At 34.2% G+C, this 20,681-nt stretch overlaps 2 protein-coding genes across 2 annotated transcripts in view; both read right to left on the reverse strand.

Moving 5' to 3' along the window:
* Window positions 1–3,762, reverse strand: part of LOC106459424 — a 10,812-nt gene extending 7,050 nt beyond the window's left edge. The window contains exons 1-2 of the mRNA XM_022385916.1: window positions 3,608–3,762; window positions 424–566 (exon numbers count right to left, since the gene is read on the reverse strand). Coding sequence (XP_022241624.1) covers window positions 424–540 — 117 coding nt within the window. The 5' untranslated portion in view covers window positions 541–566; window positions 3,608–3,762. The remainder of the gene's footprint in view (window positions 1–423; window positions 567–3,607) is intronic.
* Window positions 3,763–8,997: 5,235 nt separating this feature from the next.
* Window positions 8,998–20,681, reverse strand: part of LOC111085766 — a 14,931-nt gene continuing 3,247 nt past the window's right edge. The window contains exons 3-9 of the mRNA XM_022385929.1: window positions 16,823–17,035; window positions 15,107–15,326; window positions 14,455–14,698; window positions 13,399–13,519; window positions 11,854–12,040; window positions 10,344–10,554; window positions 8,998–9,375 (exon numbers count right to left, since the gene is read on the reverse strand). Of these exons, the coding sequence (XP_022241637.1) occupies window positions 9,273–9,375; window positions 10,344–10,554; window positions 11,854–12,040; window positions 13,399–13,519; window positions 14,455–14,698; window positions 15,107–15,326; window positions 16,823–17,035 (1,299 nt within the window). The 3' untranslated portion in view covers window positions 8,998–9,272. The remainder of the gene's footprint in view (window positions 9,376–10,343; window positions 10,555–11,853; window positions 12,041–13,398; window positions 13,520–14,454; window positions 14,699–15,106; window positions 15,327–16,822; window positions 17,036–20,681) is intronic.

Here is a 20,681-nt window from a genome sequence, read left to right on the forward strand (position 1 = left end):
AAACAAACAAACTGTCAAATTAATCAACGATACAAAAAAAAAATATGAGAATCAAATATCTTTTTTTTTCTTAATGAAATTTACACAATTATTAATGTTATTGTTGTGTGCTAATTGTTAGTTAGTTCAGTTTGATACGTGAATTAATCTATTTTATTTTAATTTTCTGTACTTTAGTCTCTCTTACTGTACCACTGTTTTTATAGTAAAATTTCGAGGGGTTGGTGTGAGTGCCTAATGACTTTATTCGAAAGTTTGCTTATAAAACGAATCTTAAAAAAGAAGATAATAACGATAAATTAGCGATCATATTTGACAATTATACATATAAGAATTCCGAATATTAGAGTTCATTTAATAAAGATAAGTATAAACTAAACCGCTGCATAGAATAATATAAAACCTTAATTTATAATAACATACCTCGTGATTTTTTACGACGTCATTTGGAAACAAGTCCACGCCGACTCTGTCATTTCTGGCGTCAAAGGTTCTTCCCAGTAACATAGGCAATACGTATAGCATTTGTATAATTGCCATGTTGTGTCTATTCTGCAGAAGTTATTCTGAAAAATGAATTTAAGATGAATAAAATCATAATTTATATTTATAAATATAGTACTTTATGTATGTCCAAACTCATCTGAATCTAAAACAGGCGTGGGTATAAACAAAAATAAAATTATCATAACGAAGTGTTAGTCACTTACAAGCTACAAGTATTATTACATTATTTTAACGGTTTCTAGTGTTGGGCAGATTATTTTGGGCTATTGGGTAAAAAAACAGTGTTAAGCCCAGGCCACTTAATGGTCATGAAAGCGTTTTTTATAATTTCGAGTACAAACTCTATGTTTACAAGTTTCACAAACTAATGATAGGCCTAATTTCATAAATAACGCTAAACAGTCACGCACTTGCTAATTTCTCCTGCATTCTAATGCTACGTTGAAACATTAATTCAAAATTTAACAGTTTGAATTAACTGACTAAGTAACAGGCAAATTGATTAACACACTTGCTAACTCAATAACCATTCAATAACTAACCCTAATCTAGTCAAACTGGCGTTTTATATCGCCAAGATCGCTTTTTTTAAACTTTTAAAAGAAAATCGTAGACATTAAGATATGAGTCCATAACGTTTCGTTAAAACTCCTCCAGCCAAAAACAATACAAACGTATAATTTAAAAAATAAATAAAAACAATTCTTATGATAATTTTATATATAAAGTTAGTTTTCATTCTGGAATATTAGTTTAAATAAATAAACGTGTTTGTTTTTAAAGCAAAGCCACAAAGGGCTTGATATTCTGTAGTGATTAATCCAATAATCGGTAGCAAAAATATTGTTGGATTTAACTTAAAATTAATCAAATATAGTGATCAAAATGCAATGGTAGAAACCTCGTTTTTGAAAAATGGATGAGTTTGTGAACTCCATCCACGAAACCTTGTAATGTAAAACAAATTCAATCGTCTCTAATAGGCTGTGAATAATAAATATTGTAACATAACTTTTTTGGAATATTTATAATAGGAAATTTTAAAATCTATAACTCCAAAATTAAAAGTGTCTTTTTTTTATTGGAAATTGTGAACTTGAACGTTTGTTTAACTAGGCTTATATCTTAAACCAGGTAAATGAAGTTTTTTCAAGCGCGAGTTCTGGTGGAAAAAAAGCGCTTCGCAGTGTCGAGGTAACTTTGTAATTCGGTTAAATAATATCCTCAATATATACCTACCTTAATGTGCAAGGACTCGTCATAGTCCTTCTTACTAAGATTTATTAGGAATTAAATTTCGAGTTGAAATAATCATAAATCTGCGACTTATAGGCTGAAGCTACAACCGGTAGGTACTTCCTATATCTACTGAAAGACATATTGGCCGAATTTTACAAAAGAGTTACCAAGTAAGCAATATATAGCTTGTAATAGAATTCGTTAATTTTGCAACAAAGATAATTTTTATGTAAAGTTTTCACAAAAACATATGTGTTTGCTAACACAAAACATTAATTTATCAGAATTCTTAAAACATTTTGAAATTTTTGACAAAAGACTTTTAAATTTTATTAACGAGAAGATTAGTGTAAAGATTACTAAAGATTAAAGTTTCTGTTGTTTCTGCCTCAAAGTATTTAATTTTCTATTTTCATTCAATACAAGTATTAATAATAATGAAAAATCAATGCCGTTTCTTTCTCTGACAGTATTACAGTATTTGTGTAAATCAGTTTGTGTTTTTCCCTGACATTTTTCCGTGGCTAATTTTTTAAATTATAATTTTAACTTAAGAAGGAAAAACCCTTCTCAGTTCACCCGTAGTTAAGACAGAAACTCAAAGTTTATGTGTTATACCAATAAAGAACTGGTAAATAAATCAGAGTTAGTACTTCAATGTTGCTAACAATGTGAGTTTTGGTACAATACTGGTAATATATTAGGGCTAACACTTGTTTCAATACCGTAAGTAAATTAGGGCTAACAATGTGAATTTCAGTATAATACTGATAATATATCAGAGTTAGTGGTAATAATGTAAGTTTTGGTATGGTAATTCGGTAAATATGTTATGGTAAGCACTTTTGTCGATACTGTATTGGTAAATAATTTGGAAATAGAACTGTAAACTTCGATGAAATCTTATTCAACTACGTAAGGTAATTTGGTAAATCTATGATTAAGAGACTCTGTACTGTTGTTACGAAACGTTTTGAGTAGCAAGTTTATTTTATTTTCTTGAAGTGCGAACAAACGACGTGATATCAAACGCCGATGCTAGGGGGAGGTGCTGGTGTGGGTCGTGCACCCCCAAATATCACTCTAGTCCACCAATTTTCATTCTCCCTAGCGGATTAAAAAAATCACATTATTAGTTTTAAAATATTAGTATAATTTTTTAAATCTTTAAGAAGAGTCAAACGAAACCCCCCCCCCCCAAACGTCATTGTTGAAAGTCACTACTGTCGAACTGATTGAATGTTATGATATATATTTCTACTGATGTAACTGCCACGTTTTCGTTCATAGACTAGGCATCAATAGAAATATGCAAAGTCAGTATATTTCCACTATAGAAAACCCAAAGATTTTGTAATATTATTTTCATAGCTTCATATTTATTTGAAAATAAATTGTGATAATTTAGTGGCTAAAAACCTAAACATGCAATCTTAAAGTAATCACAGCTTCCTACTGAAATAAATTTAAAGCTTCCCAGTGTCTTCAAAACAGATAAACAACGAATCTGTCCCAGATATCATATAATAATTTTAATTCATATAAATAATTCTAGTTAGTTAAGATTTGTAGTTTAGAGAAATAAAGAAATATATATTTTATTTTTGTAATCAGCCAGTTAAAGACAAGACGGGTACCACGTACAAACCCATTATCTATCTATCTATCTAGTGTATAGGAGCGATTTCTGTTTGGCTAACGCGCTTTATATATTTACTTTATTATCTATTTTCATCCACATAAAACAATTGTTCTATATATATGTCTCTTCACTGAGAAAAATAATTCCTTATAAATACATATATAAATTTCACAAAATGTATTGCAAGAAAGATAAGCAGTTGAAAATATTTTATGTTACCTGGACACACTGCTAGTCAATCTCTATCCGAAAAAGCAGCGTTGACTACAAACAACTATGCAATCTTTTTTTGTTGGACAAGAAAAATAAAATCCACCAGAGGGCACTGATATAAACTAATAGGTCAATTAAAATATTTCAAGTAACCAATTACATCAAAGTAGAGAAAGCAATTGACATAGTGTTACCGAAGTACTGTATTACTGACGGCCTTCGTGAATTAATACGTATCACATACCTTGTTACTATTATCAACAGGAAATCCGTGTGATATGACTTAGGGCAAGCAGCTTTCCAGGACCACATGATATTTTCCCAAGAAGCGTTTGTTTTTCTGACTTTGAACGATTAACTTTCGCTACACACACGCGTCGAATTTCCAAGATTGTGACATTGAGACTAAATTGTGAAAGCAGTAGTTTGTGGTTAAGTATTATAAAATGGAGAGTTATTGTCTGCTTCAGTACTGAACCTAAAAATCATTATTAACGGTTATGCGTAAAAACAAAGAAAAATACTTAAATTTTTTTTTCAAATACTGGTGGCCCGGCATGGCCAGGTGGTTAGGGAGCTCGACTCGCAATCTGCGGGTCGCGAGTTCGAATCCCCGTCCCACCAAACATGCTCGCCTTTTCAGCCGTGGGGGCGTTATCATGTGACGGTCAATCCCACTATTCGTTGGTATAAGAGTAGCCCACGAGTTGGCGGTGGGTGGTGTTGACTAGCTGCCTTCCCTCTAGTCTTACACTGCTAAATTAGGGACGGCTAACGCAGATAGCCCTCGTGCAGGTTTGCGCGAAATTCAAAAACAAAAACAAACAAACAAATACTGCTTCCACAAAATGCGATGTAAACTTTAGGCCTACTTAAACAAATATTTTAATCCCACATGCGCCACCATTACCTTAATGTGGAATGTAATTATTAACCATTATAACTCAGCCTTCTTCATCTACAGTGTAGTACAAGATCAGAGCTTGAAACACTTAAAGAGAGAGTATTAATTAAATCCGTTACAAGCTGTAGGTTTTATGGCTACATTAAACGACTTAGAATTTGGAATAAAGTAGCTTAGACAGCAATACAAAACTTTGGTTTTATTGATTTCAACACAGCGATGATATACATACAAGTATTATTGTTACATTTTAGCGGTGTATTAGCATACAAACGATGTACTACTCAGAGGAATTATTATCTAAAATTAGTCAGTTTTGTCTGTTACATAAAAAGAGTATCAGTTACTATATTAATATAACAATATAAAATTTTCTTCTTATAACCCGATAGCACAAAATATTTCTAAATCGGGCCACCTATGGCCTAATGGTTAGCTTGCCTGAATTTTAAATCCAAGGGTTTATGATTCGCGTCCAAATGCCGATAAAATGGGTGTGCTATAAGCGTGACTGTTAAATCCTATTATACGGATAGACAGGAGTATCCCAAGAGTTGGCTGTGCGTATTATTGTTTAGCTGCTTTCCCTCAAGTTTTTCATTTTAATCAATTAGGGATGGTTATATGCAGACAGGCTTTATGTAGCTTTGCATGAAAATTCTCAAATGAACAAAGAACCTTTTTAAGTTGGTAATAAGTGCGGCACTATCGGTATACGAAACTGGATAATGGTTCCATCCAAGGAAAACATTTGTTCCTTTTTCAGTTGTCATTCGTAGACTTAATGACACTCCCCCCCCCTAAAATATGGCGATGCATAATGTTGTAAAAAAATCAGTGTACTCTCCATGTTATGTTGCAATATAAATTTATATATCCGGGGAAGGATAAAGTTTAAAGCGATTACAAAACAAAACTACACCGATTCGTCAACCACTGAGGTTTCCACCCATTAGCTCCTCTCTCGAAGGCGGGTCCGGCATGGCCAGGTGGTTAGGGCACTCGACTCGCAATCTGAAGGTCGCGGGTTCGAATCCCCCTCACACCAAACATGCTCGCCCTTTCAGCCGTGGGGGCGTTATAGTGTGACGGTCAGTCCCACTATTCGTTGGTAAAACTGTAGCCCAAGAGTTGGCGGTGGGTGGTGATGACTAGCTGCCTTCCCTCTAGTCTACACTGCTAAATTAGGGACTGCTAACGCAGATAGTCCTGGTGTGGCTTTGCGCGAAATTCAAAACAAACCAAACCTCTTGAAGGCGAGTTTCTGTAAATTGATAAAGGAAGATATAGATGTATAAACGTACATACTGATATGAGTACATGACGACTGGATAAAAAATCTGTGTCTTGTCATTTTAACATATCTCATAACAAGATGTTATGGGCTAAACTCAATAGTAAGATGAAGGTGAAAGACATAAAATATTGTGGAAACATGAAAAGCTTTACTCATTACTACCACCAGAAGAGACTCATTGATTTCCAGATAATGATAAATTCAGCCAAGCTATTAATGGAAAAAATGGTTCCCGGTGGTTTCAGCTGCAAGTACGAGGGTTTATAATGCTACGAATCGGATTTCAATACCCGCGGTAGACAGAACACAGATAGCCCACTGTGTAGCTTTGTGTTTAACAAAAACTAACGAACATAAAACAAAAAAAAATCACATCGAATTATGAGGGCAGACTTGAAGTATTTCTGAGATACGTTGTATATGCTCAGTTGGAATCCACTAAACTTGCTCAGAGACAGCTCAAAATATCTACAGGTATCGAAGCAATCAGCAAGCTGTGGTGTGAACATTATCTGAGAAAATCAAGCTCTGAAGTTTTTTAAGTCTAGGAACACAGGAAACATGGGTGTTGCCAGGAGTTTCTTAGGGGACTTGCTTTTTATCATAGGGTTCGTTTCTGTTCGTGGTGCATCTTTGTTAGATGTGTGTACACGCACGTAAAACTGCACGTGTTATGTCGATAATCGATGATGTACAAGTTATTTTGAAATTGATATTCATGTAATTTAAAAAAAAATATGTTGGATACTACCCACTTATTATTTAATTGAAGTTTGTGTGTACGTCACAATTATACATACGTAAATCATGTTTTGAAGTTTCGATAAACTAAATAGAGTTTATGTTTAAGAGGTAGAACCTGTTCTCTGTTAGTGAACGCTAGTTTTCAGAGTTGAAGGGCGATGCTTTCCAATGTGCGTAGATAACTTTCATTATTGGTCTGTAAAATCATTTTGAAGTGCTCTTTGTATGGTTGAATATCACCACATTCTAATGTGTGTATATAACTTTCATTACTGGTTTGTAAACTCATTTTGAAGTGCTCTTTGTATGGTTGAATATCATCACACTCCAGTGTGTGTAAATAACCTTCATTATTGGTCTGTAAACTCATTTTGAAGTGCTCTTTGTATGGTTGAATATCACCACACTCCAATGTGTGTAGATAACTTTCATTACTGGTTTGTAAACTCATTTTGAAGTGCTATTTATATGGTTGAATATCACCACATTCCAATGTGTGTAGATAACTTTCATTACTGGTTTGTAAACTCATTTTGAAGTGCTATTTATATGGTTGAATATCACCACACTTCAATGTGTGTTTACCGATGCTAGTGGAATATAAAATTTTTAACCTCTGGTGTTCTCTGTATCTCTCTCTGCTAAAGCCTCTTGGTGGTAGAACCAATAAATTCAAGTCTGCAACTTGGGCATGCGCAGAGATATACTACAGTGATCTGCGTAAATTCAACTTAGTCCTTAAGGGAACATAGTTCTTAGTTTATTCTGTGTTTTAAAGATGTAGTTAAAATTGTACGTGTGGATAATTGCTATTAATTATTGCTTAATTTCATTGTTTATGTTATATGACTGTTTTCCCGTAAACTGTAAGAAGAGTGGTCGATCATTCATTGTTGCCAAGGTGATGTAAATAACCTTTTCACAAAAAGTTATAGTGAAAGGATTTTTATAAAAGCATTCTTTAATGTTCCTCAACTGAGTGTGAAACGGCACATTATTACTCAGTTATTTATGAGAACGACTAACTAATATTTTAAACGGGTTTTCATTGTAAATCAAAGGTATAAAGTCAGGTTTTCATTGTAAATCAAAGGTATAAAGTCAGGTTTTCATTGTAAATCAAAGGTATAAAGTTATCAATATGAGAGTATAAGTCCTATAAAAGTAGGTTTAGGAAAAGACGATATAGTGAACACACATACTAATTTGAAATACAGATATCCAAAAACGGCAAACTATTATTTTTCTCATAACAAGCAGTACATTTAATGTTATTAAGTTGTTTTAAATTAGTCAGAAAGTTTTCAGCTTGTTCACGTATTCAAGAAATTTTAAAAGTGTCATCAACATATCTCGTGAAAGCAGAAAAAAAAATTTCTAGAATAGATGCAAGCCACACTTCGTCGCTACTCTGTCAGGCTGTTCATAGATATTACCATAGAAGATAAAATGTGATTGTTTCGTATTAGTGTATGTTAGAGAACAAGGAGTCTGCATAAAGCTAGCACATACTACATCAGGATTTTAACTGTTTTTTATGGTCTTCAATACTAGAATACTGAACTTAGTCATCGTTTCTAAAAGGTATTAATGACCTTCAATATTATTTCGATGAACTAAATTCTATATAGCTAATGAACTAAACACTATATAGCTAATGAGCTAAACACCACAGAATTAATATCTAACCACTACAGAACTAGTGCAGTATAGTTTGTTATAGAAACTACGACAGAACTGTAAAATTTGGCTTTATGAGCGAATTAATGTGAAATATTAGCGTGAATGTATGTTAGAACAAGATCTGGTTAGAATTCAAAATTAAGCAATAGTTATATATGAGCTAATTACTAAAACTGTGAAAAGTGATTTAGTGTTGAAGTTTGCGAATTTCTATTTTAGTATTCAGATGTTGTTAGTGGTAGGCTTAGTTAGAAGTACGAGGTTATTTTTAGCACTTCAAACTTTAAATTACGGAGACAGAGGAAAATATGGATTGTGTTTTTTTATTATATTACGATTTGAATTAGTGTAAAAAATAAAACTTCAGCAATATTGTCTTACGGATTTAAGAACAATTTGTTTTGTTTTAGTTATCCAGTAAGTCTGTGAGTAATATTTCAGCTCCAAAATAATTCAAATAATTGAATCTCGATTCATGTCAACAGCAAATGTGCCCATCCCACCAAACATGCTCAACCTTTCAGCCGTGGGGGAGTTATAATGTGACGGTCAATCCCACCATTCGTTGATAAAAGAGTTGGCGGTGGGTGGTGATGACTAGTTGCCTTCCCTCTAGTCTTTCACTGCTAAATTGGGAACGGGTAGCGCAGATAGTCCTCGTGTAGCTTTGCGTAATTCAAAATAAACCAAACCAAACCAGTAAATGTGCCTATTTTTATAAAACGCGGAAATGGAGTATATTAAAAACAACAAATCATTGAAAAGAACAACAGAGAAAGTTTTTCTTTATTTATGAGAAAACATTGTAGGAGTACATAGATCAGTACACGAATTAGGCCTAACCGCTTACTTTAAAAGCTATGTTAAAGTTAACTGATAACAGTGTCTGACAATATATATATCTATTAAAAATTCAAAAATATAATACGTAAATTTAAAGTGTTTAGTTCAAGAGATCAGTCTTCATGTAAAAAGATACAAAGAAACAAATTCAAACCTACAAAATCTGTAGAACAATGACACTGATATAGAGCATCGGTGTCCTAACTGTAACATATACGGTCGTAAACAAATAGATCTCCAAAAATAAGTTCAGAATTGTCTTTTAAGGATGTTGTTACTGTACTTCTGAAGTATACCCAGCATCTGTTAATATAAAAAAAACTGATATATTTGATAAAAAAGAACAAACATTTGACATGATATCAATGCACATAAATCAACAACTGTTTTTTTAAATCAGCAGAGACGTCACCCCTTTTAAGCTTTGTACGATTTCTTATGCTTTTTATAGATAATTAAACAAATTGAAAATACCCGAAACCATAAAAGCTAAGCTTCTTGATGCCGCACGTTATATCCATAAATACAATTACTGTAAAATTGTTATGTTCTGTCATAATATATAATGTGGTAGTAACTCCTTTTTTTATCAGCGGCATGACGGTTCATAGAATGCTCTGATATATATTTTTAAGTACAAACTTTTAGCTCATAACTTCGTCATCTCTTGACCTATTTAAGATCTAATTACAGTCTTGGATTCAGTAGGTCAAACCCTTTCGATTGATATATTTGAACACGCCCAAAGTCTCGTAGATTAATTTACTTTAATCTTGCCATTAAGAATACAAATTTGAGGGTAGGTTGGTAGAAATCCTGATGAGTAATAAAATCAAATTGGGTATATGCGCACCCCACGCTTGGTATTGCTGGCACACGAAAATATAGCTAATAAAAAGGGGAAAATGTCTTATAGATAATTTACTCTAATCTTGCCAAAATGAAATTTCTAGTGCTGCGGCTGTTGAGGATTCCCTTTTGTTGTTTTTTTTTCAGGAATTTTTATATTTCATTTACACGTCATTATTCACGTTAATTTTAAGCTTGTATTTGTTTCAGTAATATATTTGAGCCACGCTCATTCAAAGTTCTCACAATGTATTCTTATTTAATTCTACGAACTTCCGAGTGAAAATGAAGACGAATGGCTAACAATATATCAACCACACTAAAAACCGAGATTCGATACCCACGTGGGCATAGTAAAGATAGTTCTTTGTGTAGCTTTGTGCTTAACACTATATCTGCTATATCCAGTGAAAATTACTTACAAGTTCTTTACTTCAACCCAGTTACCAATCTGTTCATCAAACTTCTGTAGATTTTCCCCGTAGCCGATAGAGCGACACTTGACATCGTCGAAACAAAGGTCTTTACAACCTTCTAGTCCTCCTGTCACAGTCCCGTGCTCCACAGTTTCAAAAACGTCAGCCATAAGGTGGGTTTTTATCGGTGCCCGAAACGCAGCCTCACATTTCACATCTATTAAAAACACACATACACATTAAGACTAATTTTACAGCTAATCTTCATTTTATTTCTATATTAATACTTGTTACTTTTCTATGAAATTTTATATTTTTCACTTTATTTTTTTTCCTAATCGGATTACGAAACGTTAAGAAACTACTTATTTTAACATGATACTTACAACTTCCAGATAGTCGTAAAACTGAAAAATATCATTGCACATTCATTGAAAAAAGTATATATGAAATACTTTCACAAAAAATGCGATTACTCATAGTTATGGATCGGTTATATAATATTAAGGTCATTCGAAAAACATTACTCAGTTGGGGTTAACAGAGAAGCCCTAAGGAAAGATACCTTGAAATCGTTCCAAGAAAATATTACTCAGTCGAGGTATCACCCGAAAAATCGCTAAGGAGAGGTACCTTGAGGTTGTTCTAAGGAAACATTACCTAGAGAAGCCCTGAGAAAATATATATTGAGGTTGTTCTGAAAAAAAAAGGTTCAATCTAGATGTCACTTGACAAACCCTAAGAAAATATATTGTGAAGTCGTTCCAAAGACACGTTATTCATCCTGGATGTCGCTCAGAAATCTCAAGAAAATATATTGTGAAGTCGTTCCAAAGACACGTTATTCATCCTGGATGTCGCTTCAGAAATCTCAAGAAAAGATATTGTGAAGTCGTTCCAAAGATATATTATTCAGTCTGGATGTCGCTTGAGAAATCTCAAGAAAAGATATTGTGAAGTCCTTCCAAAGACACATTATTCAGCCTGGATGTCGTTTGAGAAATCTCAAGAAAAGATACTGTGAAGTCGTTTCAAGAAAACATTACGAAGTTTGGACATCAGTTTGAAAATCTTGAAGTATTTCAAAAAAAAAAAGATATTGTGAAGTCGTTCCAAGAAAACATTACGAAGTTTGGACATTAGTTTGGAAATCATGAAGTATTTCAAAGAAATAATATTGTGAAGTCGTTCCAAGAAAACATTACGAAGTTTGGACAGTAGTTTGGAAATCATGAAGTATTTCCAAGAAAATAATTACTCAGTCGAGGTCACCTGAGAAAATATACCTTGAGGATGTTCCAAATAAAACTTATTCAGTCCAGACGTCATCTGAGAAGCCCTAAGAAAAGGTATATTAGCCTATTTATTTCTGAGGCAAGGAAATTTATGTGATTTATCTGTTTTTGTACTGTTAAACTGATGATTTTATAAATGTTATACAAAGTTAGAATTAAGAAACATAATATGCATATTTTTTATGATATCTCTAGATTAAAGAATATAAAAATCTACGTACTGATGTGTTCTTTTAGCCTAAGATATGCCAACTGGTAGGTGGCGTTTGGGAAAGGAAGGCCAATGTTGTAACTGTATATTGTGTTCTCCAGAAACTTCCTGTCTGGAACGTTGTACAAGGTCGTCTCTGAGATAAGTTGGTAGAAGTCGTCTAATAGATTGTTCAGTTGATCCAGAAGTGCAGCAATCTGGAGATCAGATTCAATTAAATACATTACTTGGTAGATTTATTAGGGCGATTGACTTGCAATCTGAGGGTCGCGGGTTCGATTCTCCGTCATCTAACATGCTCGTCCTTTTGCTCAGTGCCAGGGCACATCAAGCCGACTGGGATACAACAGACATAGTAGTTGTCAAGGAGCTATTTGTATCATAAATTGCAAAAGTAATAACTATTATGACATGCACTAGACTAAGTAAGTGACGTGTGATTATTATAAATTATTTAAGTTATTTACAAATCAGAATTACGGTAAGGATTAAATGCACAATATAATTTTAAACACCAATTATTTATTATTATTACTTTTACTTTGAATTAACCTTACTATTCATCCAGAAAAACTGGATCGAGTTAAGTAGCCACGGCATCAACGAGAGAAAATTACATTAGTAATTCTAAGAACTTATGAATGTAAGCAAAGAAGAACATGTGATTGTTTGTTTGTTTTTAATTATGTACAAAGCCACACAAGGGCTATCTGTGCTCTGCCCACCACGAATATCGAAATCCGATTTCTAGCGTTGTAAGTCCGCAGACATGCCGCTGTGCCACTGGGGGGCGAACATGTGATAATATGTTAATGTTCGCCGGACATGAAATGTGGAGGCGTTACTTTGGGAAACAAAACACGCGACTATTGGTCGCAATGTGCAAATTTATGCTAATTACTTCAGATACCTTCCATTCTGTATAACATTTTTTTGTATATATAAATTATGAACACTCTGTATAATACATTGATATTTCACTTTAGAGCTTGACTACGTAACGGATAGGATTTCAACTTTAATGCCGGTAGTGTTTACAACAACGTTATATTTGTTTGTTTATTTTTTAAATTTCGCGCAAAGCTACACGAGGGCTATCTGCGCTAGCCATCCCTAATTTATCGCCCCTAGTGGCACAGCGGTATGTCTGCGGACTTACAACGCTAGAAATCGGGTTTCGATGCCCGTGGTGGGCAAAGCACAGATAGCCCATTGTGTAGCTTTGTGCTTAACTTCAAACAAACAAACCATAATTTAGCAATGAAAGACTAGAGGGAAGGCAGCTAGTCATCACCACCCACTGCTAACTCTTGGGCTACTATTTTACCGACGAATAGTGGGATTGACCATAAATTATAACGCCCCCACGGCTGAAAGGGCGCGCATGTTTGGTAGGACAGGGATTCGAACACACGACCCTCAGATTGCGAGTCGATCGCCCCTAACCATTTGGCCATGCAGGGCCAACAACGTTATAACGTATTATACTTTTCTGCTATATTATAATAAAGTAATGGATAACTCAAACGTCAGGATTAGTTTAAACACAACGTACCGCATACTCCTCGTTCTCACTAATTGGCTCATCAATCTTTACAATCCAGTTGTTCAGATTAGATTTGGTATATCTGAGATCATCAAACATCGAGATAATCAGCTTCAAGTCCTCGGTTTTCCTACAAGAATTGAGGTAATCAGCAGTGAAAAACTTATCGAATTGTTTTTTGTTTTGTTTTTCTATTGGTCGATGTTTTAGAAGAACTGGCGAACCAGCAAGTTTATATCCTTATTTGTAGAACGACTCAAGCAACTCCCCATCAATGGGACAAAACTACATTAGTAATTCTAAGAACTTATGAGCGAAAGCAAAGAAGTGAATGATTTATAAAGAGAAGTCAGTAAAGCTGGGAGTTAAAACACTTCTCAAACTACGTGCAACATCAATAGTGAGCAAAGAGTTGGCTTAAGATGAGTTAAATTCTCTATGTATTCACTTACAGAATAGGTTGTTTCTCTCATAAAAACAAACATAAGTTGAAGTAGTTATAAAATCTAACAAGAAACATAAGTTGAAGTAGTTAAAGATCTAACAAGAAACATAAATTGAAGTAGTTAAAGATCTAACAAGAAACATAAGTTGAAGTAGTTAAAGATCTAACAAGAAACATAAATTGAAGTAGTTAAAGATCTAACAAGAAACATAAGTTGAAGTAGTTAAAGATCTAACAAGAAACATAAGTTGAAGTAGTTAAAGATCTAACAAGAAACATAAGTTGAAGTAGTTAAAGATCTAACAAGAAACATAAGTTGAAGTAGTTAAAGATCTAACAAGAATTTGTCTTTAATTCATAGTATTCTAATTAACTCGACGACGATTTTTGTTTCTATTTTAAGGTATTCAGGGAATAATGCCCCAAATGCCCAGTATTCTAGTTGTAAACTACGAGTTATCAAAGGACTTTCTCTTATTTTTTGGTATAAGGGTTATCAAAACATTAAGAAGGACCCAGATTTGGCATTAATATTAATGTGAAAGAGGTTACTAACAACACTTGTTTCCCACCGATGGGCATCTATTTATTTGTCTATCTATTTATGCATTAATAATTACATCTCTTGCCGGACATCAGGAAACGATGAGTCAATACTGGTCAGTGGTTCTAATGTCATAATCATAGGATCACCAATGCCGTTTTCTCGGACTTTTGATGGGAAGTCTTTGACCAGGCGAAGCAAATCTCCTGGTAGTTCTATGTTGGATTGGGTGTCGCTCGTGCTGTAGCTGTTCATTGAGAGCTTAACCTCTCCTCGCAGGTCCTGCTTTTTCAGACTCTCTTCTAAGTGAAGCCAATTTTCTGAGGGGAAGAGAATAACCTCTCAAGAATAAATAAGCGTATAATATAACTTATTTAACAAGCTTAAGTTCTTATTAACATCATAATTATATTATTATTATGCTTACAAAGACAATAATTTTTTATATAAATATTTAGTTAAGTCAATACTTAAAACATTTCACTAGCATGTTTTCACGTCGCGAATCTATATGCTTGTGAATATGTTATCATTTTGATAAAACAAAATGTTACAGGTTCGTTAAGTAGACTAAATATAATAAAAACTTTAAGAGTTCGGTTTTAATGAATAATTATTCTTGTCTACGTCCAAGCATACGTAACGAAACTGGTTTAGACACTCCTAGAGAAAACAAAATTGAAGTAAAATACAAAAAGAATTTTTATTCAGTGCATATTTCTATTTACCTGCTATGCTGTCAGAAAAAGGTCCACTTTCCCCTATATTATCGGTCAACATCTTTTTAACCTGAATGAAGTCAGCAGGATGGTTAGTTTGGATCTGGGCTAACACCAATAATCTTCCTCCAAACTCCAAAGAGCTACAATAATGAGTCCCCAGAACTCGAGGATCAAGCTCCTTCCATCTTTCTAGTAGAGAGGCACCCGACAAAAGCCCCCTTTTAACCTAGAAAGCAATAACAAGTTTATGAAGGTTACAGCAAAGTTAAGAGTGGTCGTTATGCAGAAGAATAATTAGAAACGAGGGCATTAGAAGCAGTTTATTTTCCTGTACCTAATGATCGTTGTTTGGTTCTTTACCTCTAACGGAACATATTTATTGCATATTTTAAAAATAGAAAATGTGTTATAGAAAAATTCCAATATACGTTAATCAGGGGACATGTAATAAGTTTAGTTTTAGTTTTAGGATTATACACAGAAAATGAAAGACGAAACTGTGCACCACCACCATGTTATCGTTTAATCTTGTATTGGTATTTTTATCTGAACGGCTTCTTATACGAAACATATGTTAGATCAGTGTTTCTCAAAGTGGGGGCGCGGCCCTCCTGGGGGCCGCCAAAAATGAGCCGAAAACAAAGATGCTGAATTAATTTGAATTCTAAATAAACAATAAGCCGATAAAAATGATGTTGAAGTAATTAACTGATACAGTATGTCGAAAGGAGATGTTATTGTTTTTACAGCGGCATTGTTTTTCAATCACTATGCTAAGGTTATAGGTTGGGGGGGGGGGGCTCAAACTTTTTTATTCACATCAAGAGAGCCTCAGAGTAAAATAGTTTGGGAACCATTGAGCTAGACAGCTAGGTCAGAGACTCCTAAGGTTCAGGCTTAGCTATCCCTAAACGCTATCACAACTGAAAGTATGAAGCGTATTTAGAGATATATGACGACTCGAACCTTGGATATTCCGATAAGCAACATGGTATATATATATATTTAAATTTTGTACTTTACTACATTACATATATCATGAAATATCTGCATCAGATAAAGTTAAAGGTGGTTTGAAGCCATAACTCAAAACTCCAAAATACAACAATCTGTTTCTTCTGGTATATTTCAAGAAGATATGTTAAACAGAGACACTATGCTCTTTAAGTTCTAGCTTCAATGAAAAATTATAGTATAGGTACAGGGCCAAATGTTGAAGCGTTTGTGCCTTTGATTGTACGAGAAATAATTCTGAAATTGACGAGTAAATACAATAAAAGTTGTACCACATTATCTGCTCTTCGGTAAGAACTTTAATGGAAAACTATTTTTGCAAACTTCTTTGATCGATTTTAAAAAATTTGTTTAAAACACCATAAATAAGCCGAGATCAGATCAGTGTGTTGGTAAAACAACTTACTACACGTAAGTGAGGCAGTAAAATACTATAGTTGACAATTACAATTTTATTTTAATTAGTGACATATTCAGAAACTGGCAAAAATTTCAGAATCAAATTTTAAAGTATAAGTTTTATTTGCAAGTTGTTCGCGTGACATAACATAAATTATAGGAGTCATCACAGTTTTCTATGAATAACCCAAAGGTATTATAAAGAAGGGTTCGTCATGATATTTCTTACAACCACCAACAGTTGTTGATCATGCGTTAGTGACACAAACGACATTTTTTTATATAAGTTTGACTTATGCAACAACTTACCGTTCTAGTTTTCACTATAATACAGAGATAAATTGTATTCTTGCGCTGCTGAATATCCTTCAGTAACAAATCCAGGCCAAGCGACACCACTTCCGTTTGGATTAGGCCTGCCTTTACGTAAAGGGCGACATCTAGTGGTATTTCTAGCAGATTGTATAGCTCATTGGGAGATTCAATAATATGGTAAGTAGATGTCGTGTCTTCATCTTGGATCTTTTTGCGAAAAAGTACAAACATACCACATGAAAGTTAGTAACTTGTATTGTAGGAAACACGCATCACTATAAGCTATGTATATTCTGAGTTGAATACATATATAAACAGAAAAGGTTCTGTGCAATACTTGATCATTTTATTATAGAACACCCAATTAATATAGGATTGATCCACTTTTCGCTTGTTAAAAAAGCGTTTGGAAGTTTAAAGAATCATAAGGCTCTTGGACCAGACAACAGTGACGTATTTTCCGTGTTATCGCGTTTACCTGCTGTAAACCAGCCTTTGGAGAATTAAAAGAAAATAGTGTTTTAGTCAATACAAAAATATTTGAATCTCATCCATTACTAGCGCAAATATATAATTACTGCTGTTTTGAAAAAGCAGTGACACAAGATGTTAATTACACGAGATATAGCCATCGTTGACCGCAGTGACTGTGCGAGTACTGATTATATGTGTTGTCTATGGTGATTAGTGTAGCGAAGACAGTTCAGCCTATCAACGGGCGTTAAACACATTGGTAGTATATCGCTCATGATTGCGGTGCAAAGTAGGGTAGTAAATGCCACATGGCGCTAATTTAGTATTATTTATTATGCCAAATGCTAATTCATTTTTAGTTACGCATTTTTCATGATGATTTTGGATATTTTTATATGTTTTGATTACTGTTATACAAGTATATTTGTATATATATATATATATATATATATACAATATCGCATTACCGTTATCGATCCAGGTTGTAAACTTATTGTCATAACGGATAATGTCTATGGTAATAGCACCCAAATGCGTTGGGGATATCCCATCTATCAGACAAAATCCAAACGCCGATATCAATCTAGTCAGCCGTTATGGAAAATCATAAAAAAATAAATCAAAGGGTACGAAGCTGAGTGCTTACACCCACAACGTCTCAGCTTCTACTGCCTTTTACTGTTTATAGCCAGTTGTGGAAAGGCAGTTACCCTTACATTTCTTAATAGTTTGTGAGCTATTGATTTATATATGTAGGTGCGATAAACCAAAGCCACCGACCTGGATACGCCATTGCCAGATATTATGACCCCAAGGATTTTGAAGGAGGTTAAGGATTAGATATTACAGCCATTTGCGGTAGGCTGGTGCATTTGATGCATTCTTAAAAATTAATTATAAGTTGTAATTGTTTAGCCAGTATGCAGCGTGTGATATTGGCCGGGCCAATCCACCCCTGGCAGGTGCCAGAAGATCGGATGTTGGCTAATGTTACTCCACTTTTCAAAGGTGGTGATAAAAACTGTTCCGTTACATCACTCGTGGGAAACGTTTTTGAAAGTCTGGTGAAAGAGGATTTGAAGTGATTTAACAAAGTTTGAAATTTTGTTGGATAGTCAACATGCTTTCACTATGGACAGTTCTTGCCTCACTAAGCTTTTGACATTTTTTGGAAAGGTTATGTAGAGTAGAGTAATGATGTGTATTTGGTGTATCCGAATTTTCAAAAAGCGTTTGACAAGATATCACGTAAAAAGCCTTATTAACAAATGATTGCTATAGGTGTGTGGGATAAGTTAGTTAATTGGATAGAAGAGTGGATGGATGGAAGAAAGTAGAGAGTTGTTATAAATGGAGTTCAGTCAAACTGGATTAATGTTATAATTAATTGTAATAAATGCAAGGAAATGCAAATGGGTTATCATAATTGGATTCATAAGTACAATCTTGATGAGAATAAACTTAACAGTGTCATGAAAGAAAAATATCTTCGTGTTTTGATTGGTCTGTTTTTTAAACCACCCAAGAAAGGTGTTGTTGCTAGTGGCAGGACAAACAGGATTTCAGATTGTATTTACAGAAATATTGAATACAAGTATAAAGAGGTTGTAATTTCATTGTATAGGTTACTAATTTGTGTTGTGTTTTGGGCTCCTTACCTTAGAAAGGACATTGAATTGTTGGAAAAGGTTCGAAGAAGGGCTACTAGAATGATACCTGGAATGGAAGGGTTGTCATATGTGGCTAGGTTAAGATTTTTGAAACTGTTTTCCCTTGAAAAATAAAAGAAGGGCTAGAGGGGGATCTTATTGGGATGTTTAAAATTGTTTAGGAAATGGGTAGTGTTAATGCACCATCTTATTGGTTTCATACGTAATAATGAGAATGGTAGGTTTAGGGGACACAACTTTATACTTTGGCAAAATGGGAGTCATTTTCAGTTATGAAAGTGTTGTTTTTCTAACAGGGTGGCTGTCTAATGGAATGGGTTATCTTCAGGGTGGCTGTCTGATGGAATGAGTTACAGGATGGCTGTCTGATGGAATGGGTTATCTTCAGGGTGGCTGTCTGAAGGAATGAGTTATCTTAAGATTTTGTGGATGCTGTAGACTTAAGGGAGTTTAAGGGAAGGCTTAATAAATATTTGGATGATAAGGGCTAGTTTTAAGTTTTTATATTCTTTTTTAACAGATGACACGGCCTAGATGGACAAATATTTTCCTTGTTGTTCTTAAATCTTGTGTTAAGATGACGAAGGGGGCCTTGTTTAACTATATTTCATTCATCAAGGGGTTCGTCTACAGTATCAAACCACATTTCACAGCAACACTTATTCAGGTGTTCCTAATAAGATCTCTAAAAATGTAATTTTATTATTATTTTATGTACTGTAATATATATATATATAATTATACACTAACTGTAGTTATATATATACTCACACACACACATATATATATATAACACAACATCATATGCTTCCATTTATTCACTGCTCATGATTTGCACTTTAAGCGCCATTTTTTAAAGACTAGCTTTACTATTTGCATCTGAGACAAGTGGTTTTCTGACTGGCTGACGACTGCCATAAAGAGTTTTGTTCTTTGCATAATACAGTAGTCAATTCTTGACCACTATTAAAGAATTGGCGAATTGGGACACATTCTGGTATTTATTGTACTTTATAAGCCTGTTTATTTATTTTTTTCGCTCTATAATATAGACAAGCAACTAAAATCTGTATGACTGGCAAACGTATTCCCTTGTGATTTCCACTGTTTGTTTGTTTGTTTGATAGGGATATTCGCAAAACTCTTCACAATTTTGAGCTGTTGACTATAGGGAAGCACTTAGTCAACAGTACCCGACGCTAATTATGGATCCGTTCTAATCGAATAATGTTATTTAACCGTCACTCTTATAACGCACGTACGGCTCATGATTTTGCGACAACGGCCCACGAGCAATGGACCCTCGGACGCAGTCCAGTCCTCTATCCACTGAATCACCTACGCCGCTTTACTGTTAATAGACCCTAATGACAATTGTCTTTCAACAGCCAGGCAATACCACGAGTCGGTGATAACGACACTTCTGTTAGACCTACACTCACTATACTAATCATACTAGGCCCGGCATGGCCAGGTGGTTAGGGCGCTTGAGGGTCGCGGGTTCGATTTCCCATAACTACCTTCTCTCTAGTCTTTCGCAGTGTAGCTTTGCTCGAAATTCTAAACAAACTACCTAGAATATAAGAGCGACCTTCATTTATAGGTATCAAATGATAACTTGACACATCACATAATCGGTTTATTTTGAGTAGTGTAGCTGTTTCCTTTCACGGAAAAAATTGTTGAAGTAATGTTATAATATATTATAC

This window comes from Limulus polyphemus, unplaced genomic scaffold, assembly GCF_000517525.1.
Source record: "Limulus polyphemus unplaced genomic scaffold, Limulus_polyphemus-2.1.2 Scaffold606, whole genome shotgun sequence".
Taxonomy (NCBI): Eukaryota; Metazoa; Arthropoda; class Merostomata; order Xiphosura; family Limulidae; genus Limulus; species Limulus polyphemus.